This window comes from Panthera pardus, unplaced genomic scaffold, assembly GCF_024362965.1.
Source record: "Panthera pardus isolate Hobbes unplaced genomic scaffold, ASM2436296v1 HiC_scaffold_124, whole genome shotgun sequence".
In the NCBI taxonomy this organism is placed as follows: Eukaryota; Metazoa; Chordata; class Mammalia; order Carnivora; family Felidae; genus Panthera; species Panthera pardus.
The window spans coordinates 242207-251445 of record NW_026526682.1 but is presented as its reverse complement, the minus strand read 5'-3'; the positions used below and the strand labels follow the sequence as shown (position 1 = coordinate 251445).

The following is a 9239-nucleotide window of genomic DNA, read 5'->3' as shown; positions in this document are numbered from 1 at the left end:
GCAAAACAATTAACATGATTCATCACATCAATCAAAGAAAGGACAAGAACCATATGATGCACTCAACAGATGCAGAGAAAGCATTTGACAAAATACAGCATCCTTTCGTGACAAAAACCCTCAAGAAAGTAGAGATAAAAGGATCATACCTCGAGATGATAAAAGCCATATACGAGTGACCCAACACTAATATCATCCTCAATGGGGAAAAACTGAGAGCTTTCCCCTTAAGGTCAGGAACAAGACAGGGATGTCCACTCTCACCACTGTTATTCAACATAGTATTGGAAGTCTTAGCCTCTGCAATCAAACAACACAAAGAAATAAAAAGCATCCAAATTGGCCAGGAGGAGGTCAAACTTTCACTCTTCGCAGATGACATACTCCACATGGAAAACCCAAAAGATTCCACCAAAAAACTGCTAGAACTGATTCATGAATTCAGCAAAGTTGCAGGATATAAAATCAATGCACAGAAATCGGTTGCATTCCTATACACCAACAATGAAATGACAGAAAGAGAAATCAAGGAATCGATCCTATTTACAGTTGCACCAAAAACCATAAAATACCTAGAAATAAATCTAACCAAAGAGGTGAAAAATCTATACACTGAAAACTATAGAAAGCTTATGAAAGAAATTGAAGAAGACACAGAGAAATGGAAAAAGATTCCATGCTCCTGGACAGGAAGAACAAATATTGTTAAAATGTCAATACTACCCAAAGCAATCTACATATTCAATGCAATCCCTATCAAAGTAACACCAGCATTCTTCACAGAGCTAGAGCAAATAATCCTAAAATTTGTATGGAACCAGAAAAGACCCAGAATAGCCAAAGCAATCTTGAAAAAGAAAACCAAAGCAGGAGGCATCACAATCCCAGACTTCAAGCTATACTACAAAGCTGTAATCATCAAGACGGTATGGTACTGGCACTAGAACAGACACTCAGATCAATGGAGTAGAATAGAGAACCCAGAAATGGACACACAAACATATGGCCAACTTATGTTTGACAAAGCAGGAAAGAATATCCAATGGAATAAAAACAGTCTCTTCAGCAAATGGTGCTGGGACAACTGGACAGTGACATGCACAAGAATGAACCTGGACCACTTTCTTACACCATACACAAAAATAAACTCAAAATGGATGAAAGACCTCAATGTAAGACAGGAAGCCATCAAAATCCTCAAGGAGAAAGCAGGCAAAAACCTCTTTGATCTTGCCAGCAGCAATTTCTTACTCAACACATCTCTGGAGGCAAGAGGAACAAAAGCAAAAATGAACTACTGGGACCTCATCAAAATAAAAAGCTTCTGCACAGCAAAGGAAACAATCAGCAAAACTAAAAAGCAACTGACAGAATGGGAGAAGATATTTGCAAATGACATATCAGATAAAGGGTTAGTATCCAAAATCTACAAAGAACTTATCAAACTCAACACCCCAAAAACAAATAATACAATGAAGAAATGGGCAAAAGACATGAATATACACTTCTTCAAAGAAGACATCCAGATGGCCAACCGACACATTAAAAAATGTTCCACATCACTCATTATCATGGAAATACAAATCAAAACCACAATGAGATAACACCTTACACCTGTCGGAATGGCTAACATTAACAATGCAGGCAACAACAGATGTTGGTGAGGATGCGGAGAAAGAGGATCTCTTTTGCATTGTTGGTGGCAATGCAAGCTGGTGCAGCCACTCTGGAAAACAGCATGGAGGTTCCTCAAAAAACTAAAAATAGAACTACCCTACGACCCAGCAATTGCATTACTAGGCATTTATCCAAGGGATACGAGTGTGCTGTTTCGAAGGGACACATGCACCCCATGTTTATAGCAGCACTATCAACAGTAGCCAAAGTATGTAAAGAGCCCAAATGTCCATCGATGGATGAATGGATAAAGAAGATGTGGTATATATATGCAATGGAGTATTACTAGGCAATCAAAAAGAATGAAATCTTGCCATTTGCAACTACGTGAATGGAACTAGAGGGTATTACACTAAGTGAAATTAGTCAGAGAAGTCACAAATCATATGACTTCATTCATATGAGGACTTTAAGAGACAAAACAGATGAACATAAGGGAAGGGAAACAAAAATAACATAAAAACAGGGAGGGGAACAAAACAAAAGAGACTCATAAATATGGAGAACAAACTGAGGGTTTCTGGAGGGGTTGTGGGAGGGAGAATGGGCTAAATGGGTCAGGGGCATTAAGGAATCTACTCCTGAAATCATTGCTTCACTATATACTAACTAATTTGGATGTAAATTTTAAAAAATAAAAAATAAAGTTAAAGTATAAAAAAAAGAGAGACAGGGAAACTCCAAAAAAAAGGGGGGGGGGTCATACATTGTCCAGGGTCTGGCATTTCAGAAAGTATTTCTGGTGTATGCTGTGTGCACTCTGATGTTGCATTTTGGCTGCTCTTTACCACTGGTCATTTCTCTGCAGAGCACCTGCTTGCTTGCAGTGGTGGAGTTTTTTGACCTTTAACTAGGCGTGCTTTGATTTGTTTGTTGAAGTAACCCTGGAAAAAAGGCGGAGTAAGCCTGATCCAAAAAAAAGAAAAAAGGAAAGTGGACCAAAAAAAACATTAAACAGAAAATAAAAAATACCCTATAAGGGTGATTCCAAGGAAAGATAAAGGAAATGAAGAGAAAAAAAAGAGGAAGAAAAGAAAAAAAAAAAGGAAGAAAAAAAGAATAAGACTAATCCAAAAAAAGAATAAAAGGAAAAAAAACACAAGCAAAAAATCCCCCCAAAAAACACACAAGAAACTATGAGCCTGATTCTGAAAGAAAGAAAGAGAGAAAGAAAGAAAAAAAGAAAGGGCTGTAGGTGTCATTTTAAAGTCCTGGTACATGGAGGCTGTTGACTGTGCTGGTCTTCTGGAGGAGAGGTCCAGTGTACTGGGTCAGAATGTCTCGCCCCACTAAATAAGCAGTTGCTAGGCACAGAAGGGCAGGGTTTTTTATAAGCAGGTCCAGCCTCCACTGGGAGTCACTGTGATGCTCCCTGATGTCCCACTGTGTTGGATTTGGGGGGGAAATGGAGCGACCCCAATCTCTCATCCACAGACTAGGGATCTCACACCCCCACTGTTTATGCAGCCCTCACAGAATAGCAAGAAGAGTCAGCTTGCCCTGCACCACAGCTCTCCCATGTTTTTCTTTGGCATGTGGCTGGGCTTCAAAATCTGAACCCTTTAAGGACCTGGCACTGCACGGTCTGCCCACTCTCCTCCAGAGTAGAGCTTCTCCATTCTGTGTCTGAATTCTTGTCGGTGAAAAACAGTCTCTTGCCTTTATAGTGTGGAGAATCTACGGTGTAGCCCTGCTAATAGCAGCAAAGGTTATATTCCTTCTGGGGCACCTCTGTTCCCTGCTGATGAAAGGCTTTTTACTGGCACCTGTAAGTCTTTCATCCTTGGGGAGGCAATGTACCCTCTTCCAAAAGTACTCCAGGAAGGGAAATGTTCTTTCCTGGTGTGCATGGTGATCCCTACACCATGCAATGCACTCCCGGGTCAGCTCCCTCCTTCTCTCTAGGAGCACACACAACAGTTCCACTCCAGGAAAGTCATGCACTTCCCAAACCTCAGAGTTTGAGCTCCAAATGCTGTTTGCAACAAACAAACAACAAAAACCTGCAACAGTCGGTACTTATTGCTCCCCACTCTGTGGTCCAGAGAGGTTTTCCTCTTGTGCTAACTCTATGCCGCATTTTCTCACCCCCCCCCCTTTTTCTCTGCCTTTTGTCTCTCCACAAAAAGGGTTCCCTCCCCTCAATGGCACTGTCATTCCCCCCCCCCACCCAATTCACTTCTACACAGCTCACACCTGCCAAGCTGTCTCTCTCTAACTGTGGAGATCCTTCTACAACTCCACAGATCAATTTCCTCAGTGTTCCAAGTGATCTGACCTCAATGCAGCTGGGCTTGAAGGATGAGGAAATCCCAGGGTCCCCCTACTTCTCCACCATCTTAATTCCAGCAAATATACCTTCTGATTACTAAAATAAGATTGTTTACAATTAATAGAAGTGACCAGAGAACTTATTGTCTAAGCATGATTCTAAAAGTCTCTCATACTCTGGAGATTTTTCCCAGGAGGAAGGGAAGAACCAGCCTCTCAAAGAAGGTCTTAACAGGCACCAAGGGGAAGAATAGAGTCATTTCTTGACTCTATCTTATAAGGACTGTTTATTTGACAAAAATTACACAGAGGGGAAAAAAAAAACAGAAAAAGAAGACTTCACCTAAAAAACAGAGAGAAGAACCAAGTGAAGTTAAACTGCCGACACATAGAATCCCTGTCCTGGTACAATATGCAGCCAGACAAGGCCTTGAGGCTCACAAAGATAAACCGCTGAATGGTCTGCTTTTTTTGGACTAGTAGATGTTTAAATTACTATCTGTTATCAATAACACTTACATCAACTCTTACATAATTACTCAAAACTGAAATCATTTATGAATACTGAAATATCTATTCTTCCTGTAAACACCATCAGGAATGTTAACTGGAAGGCAGGAAACAATGATATGGAGAAGTGAGATTTCAGGGACAAAATTGTGGGGTAGGGAGGATAGTCAGCAAGCCAAGGGATGAAAGAGTCAGGAAAACACTGACAAAAATAATAATGCACATGCACAGCAAACATTTACTGGGGGCTCTTTATTCATAGAATCTCATTTAATCTTCACAGCAGCCCATAAGTAGAATGAGACAGTGTCCTGGGTGACAGTGTAGGTTTTACACTTGGAAATGCGCCTGTTATGAGTGCTCAGTATAAGTTACATACAGTCCTAAGATGGGTGTTATTATTATCATCACATTCTGTGGATGAAGCAACTGAGATTTAGAAAGTGAAGTCAATCATAGGGGCCATGTGGTAAGTAAAAAAATGATGGTGGGATTTGAACCCAGAGCCTGATTCCAGGGTCCTCATTCTTAACCTGGGGGTTTGATACCCACTCTTCTCTCATTTAAGCCTCCTTTCCTCTGATACCCAACAGGTCCAGAGGCTGTTCTTTATTCACCTCGGCAGTGCCTTGCCGTCAGCCAGTTGTTGACCAAACCCTGAACCAAAGGTGAGGCTGATAGCCAGGAGACTAAACGTAATAGTGCCAGGAGTCTTGGCCTTTAGAGGAGGGTTTTAAAGACTGAAAAGATAAGGACAAATGTCCTAGTAGAAGTCCTATGGATGATATACTTTCATTCAGTGGGAATTTCTTGAGCAAGAAATAGGAGAGGGGAGAAAGGAGAGAGTGAAGAGGAAATAGCTAGACAATAGCCAGTCAAAATCACTACATCTTTTGACATAACTATCACAAATAACTGCCTTGTCCATAACCGGATTGCTAACTTTGCTTCAGAGCTGAACAGCAGATGGAGCTGAGTCTCTTGAGATGGGTGCAGAAATTGCTTCTCAACAGCTTTGAAGAGCTAGAGCTCATAATTACGAAAATTATAGAGCAAAGAAAATGAGGATGGAGGGGTAGGTTATATCATGATAATGGGTACAACACTTATCCTAGTGACAGGGGGTTAAATTCTGCCCACTCTCCCCTTTCATTTGGATTCATTTGGGTTTAAGTTTTGTATGACGTTCTTTATCCTTTGCAAATACCAAATAAACCCTATACTGGGATTCCCCATCCTACCCAGTACCTTTTCTTTTCTCTCCTCCAATCCTCTCTCATCCTTATCCACTCAGCAAACACCTGTTTTACTGAATATAACTCAAGGTCTCAGTCTGCTCAGTGGCACAAGGCAGGAGTCACACTTCCAATAACCGTTTAAGATGTTCCACTGTGACCACACTCAACCTGCTCAGACTCAAACTCATCTTCTAACACAAATATATTCTGTTTCTTCAGCACCCATTAACAATAACACCCGGGAGTCATCTTTCATAATTTTATTCTCAATTTCCCATTAACTAAATCCTATAAATACACTTCTCTGATGATGCTTCTCTCATTAGTACCCTTTCCTACCACTACCACCACCTTACTTCAGACTTCAAGATATTTATAATCTCTTTGAAACAGGCTACTGCATCTTTTGCTCCACTGCCCCATCCACTAGTCCATCCCACCCTTTGCTGTCAGAAATCTCTGTCAACACCTTAGACAATCATTTCACAATTTTAACCAAAAGTCATCAGCCAAGATGAACTTCCTGAGTCCAAGACACTATGTATCCCACCCACTTGCCTTTCCCACACCAACCTCCTACTACCACCCAGACACACTCCTGGTGCAGCCATAGAGATCCACTGGCCAGGCCTTTGAAAAGGCAAGGAAGGAATTTTCTCAGAGGCAAACCTGTCTACTCTAAGGCAGGAATTGTGGTTAACACAATATGTCAGAACTGGTCAGGAATATCAACTCAAGCTCTATACAATAAGGAGAGTTTACCTTGGACATCAAGAGATATCCACTCCCTGATTAAAAAAAAATTGCAAACCACAACAATCAGTGAAATATAGGCAGAAACACAGAAAAAGAGCTGAAATAATTTAGGATGAGTGGAGTGGCAAAAAGAGGTTTCAGACTCTCGTATTAGAAACTAGGGAGAAGAGAATGAAAATGACTGTGAGCAATCCAGGAAGCTCTACTAGAAAGGTGGAGGACCAAGTTCAAAAGAGGTAAAATTTGGGAGGAAAGGGAGACCATGTGTAAACAGAGTTTTTCTGCTACTAGCAACAATAAGCCTTCTTATCCTTAGAACTCAATAGTATTCACCATGGTCTGATTTCACCAGCATGAATTTTGAAACACAGCAAAGGGGGGTGAAGAAGCAGTCTATTCTCAAGGGCTTGAGTTGAGCTGGGAGCTCTGGAGTCACACAACAATAGCTACCTGATGATGCAGTGATGAGGTCACAATTGGGGCTTTCCCTCCCCCACCCCCTAGCTTCCTCAGAGCTGGACAGAGGAGCCAGAGGGAAAATCCACCTTCTCAAGCACAGAAATACCACCCACCTCACTCGACTACTTGTCAAGTTCACTACCAATACAAAAGGGTGAGTTGCATTTGGACAACTGGAAATGCCCCGTCTTTTTTCTCTCCTTTCCTGAGAATGACCTATGGCATCCCATGCATTGAACAGGGTTAAGACGATGGCTATTTTTGAATGAAATCCTCCTCTCATTTTTGGTAACAAGAAAGGGGGTAGCTTTATCCCCTTTGAAAGAGATATTCTTAACAAATTTGGAGTTTAATTTAATGATCTATTTCTCCAGAGAGCTATACTGATTTTAAAACTAAATTAGATAAAAGTTTACTTTATATTCTTAAAGGAAACCAAAGGTGTACCAGTTAGATACAACTTGCAAGTATTTTCAGGGACTGAAAAGCCGTGTTCATACCTGGAAGTAAAACCATCCATAGAAGAAGACCTAGCTCAGGCCAAAACTTAACAGAGGGAGAAAAAAAAAATTCTTCATTAAAATCATATTTTGTGGCTCTCACATTCATGTTTTCAGAAGAATTAGAATTTCCCAGCTCATCTCCTCCTCTCCTGATTTCTTCCTTTCCTGTATTCATGGGGAGGAAGAGTCCCATAGTGGCCCATGGGAGTTCAGCCATGGTAGAAATTGAATTATCTTCCCATCCCAAGTTCTCAAGTGAAGAAATCAAGGCTTTGAGGTCTTAGGCAGGACACAGGATTGAAAGAAGTGTCCTGAGTCCCTAGACCCATTATTATATCTTCTTGTTCCATCTCCAGATGGAGGTGGCCCTAAAGGAGTTCTTTAAAACACTTGTTATGCCATGAATGCCTTTAGCAGTCTAACCAAACTTATGACTTCAGAATAGTACATTTAGATGAATTAAAACACAGGGTGTTACAAAAGATAGCAATTAAATTGATAAATATATGATTAAATATGATTTTATCATGGGTGAGGGGTGGTTCCAGGATGCTAGGTTGAGAACTCCTATTGGGAGATTCGGAATGGAGGAAAGAGTAAGTGAACAAAAAGCAGAGTAAAGGTGGAGAGACCAAGAAATGTCATCCACTCCAAGGACAAGAGGACAGCCTTTCAATAAGAATTTGGTCTAGAGCCCAAACCACCCTGGGAAAGTTTTCATAAGAGCAAGGATGGGAAGGAGATATGAGTGGGAAGGCATTGCTGGTCCTCTCCTATCTTGCAGTATGGTCTCCCACATACCACCTGTTGCATATTTCTTTACAGGGCCCAGAAAATCAAAAAAAAGAATGTCGAGTGATGATAAAAATAAATCTAGTGACCCCAAGAATGAGCCCAAGAACTGTGATCCCAGATGTGAACAAAAGTGTGAGGCCAAATGCCAACCCAGCTGTTTAAAGAAGCTTCTGCAACGGTGCTCTGAGAAGTGTCCACGGGAGAAGTGCCCACCACCACCAAAGTGCCCACCATACCCCTCGCTGTGCCCCCCACCGTGCCCTCCTCCATGCCCAGCTCCCTCCCCTCCCAAGCCCTGTGCCAAGCCCTGTCCTCCTAAATGCCCACCACCCTGCCCACCCCCAGAGTGAGGCACCAAGGGTACCACTCAACCCAGTACCTCCAACATCTTCACCATGTTCACCATCTTGGTGCTGAAACCTGAAGCCATGAACTGACAAGTAAACATATTCCTCTGCTGTGCAAAGCTTTCTTCTCCTGTGTTTTTTTTTTCTCTTTTTGTAGTTTTTTGTTTGTTGTTTTCTAGCACTAAACCACCAAGACACAATCCCTCACTCTAGAGGGAGGCTAGAGCCCTTACTCTACAATCAACAACTTTTGAAAATGGCCTCCCCTCTGGCCCCACCTGCTGCATAGAGGAATATGGCATCTCTTGAGGGGCACATCCAGAGACTGCAGCCTGAGAGAGCTGTAAATATGGCTGTTACAGTGGTTCGCCTCAGGAGCCCAAGTACTCATGACAGAGGAAGTGGGCATGAGGGGGAAAGAGGAGTGGTACATTGAGGAAAGGTCCAGAAAGGCTCAGGAAAAATTCTACCCTCCGCTATTAATCCCACTGCATAATGCTTGGGCAGAACACTCTGAAAACAGGCTGAGTGGGCTTAAACTCTAGCTCTGCTTTGATCTTTGGTTTCCTTCTCTCTGTAAAAGGAGTGCTGATGCTAGCAGTAAGCTTACAGGGTTGTCATGAGGCTTAGGGGGCGAACATGTGCCCAAGCACCTGATTTAATGGAACACAGCCAGCACTCAG

General features: G+C 41.9%; 1 protein-coding gene across 1 annotated transcript; it reads left to right on the top strand.

Annotated features, from left to right (window-relative positions):
- Positions 1–6930: 6930 nt before the first annotated feature.
- On the top strand, positions 6931–8675 carry LOC128776407 (late cornified envelope-like proline-rich protein 1). The gene is made up of 2 exons (XM_053900656.1): positions 6931–7065; positions 8240–8675. Exon 2 carries the CDS (start codon positions 8263–8265, stop codon positions 8557–8559), a length of 297 nt encoding a protein of 98 aa, XP_053756631.1. The 5' UTR covers positions 6931–7065; positions 8240–8262; the 3' UTR covers positions 8560–8675.
- The last annotated feature ends 564 nt before the right edge of the window (positions 8676–9239 follow it).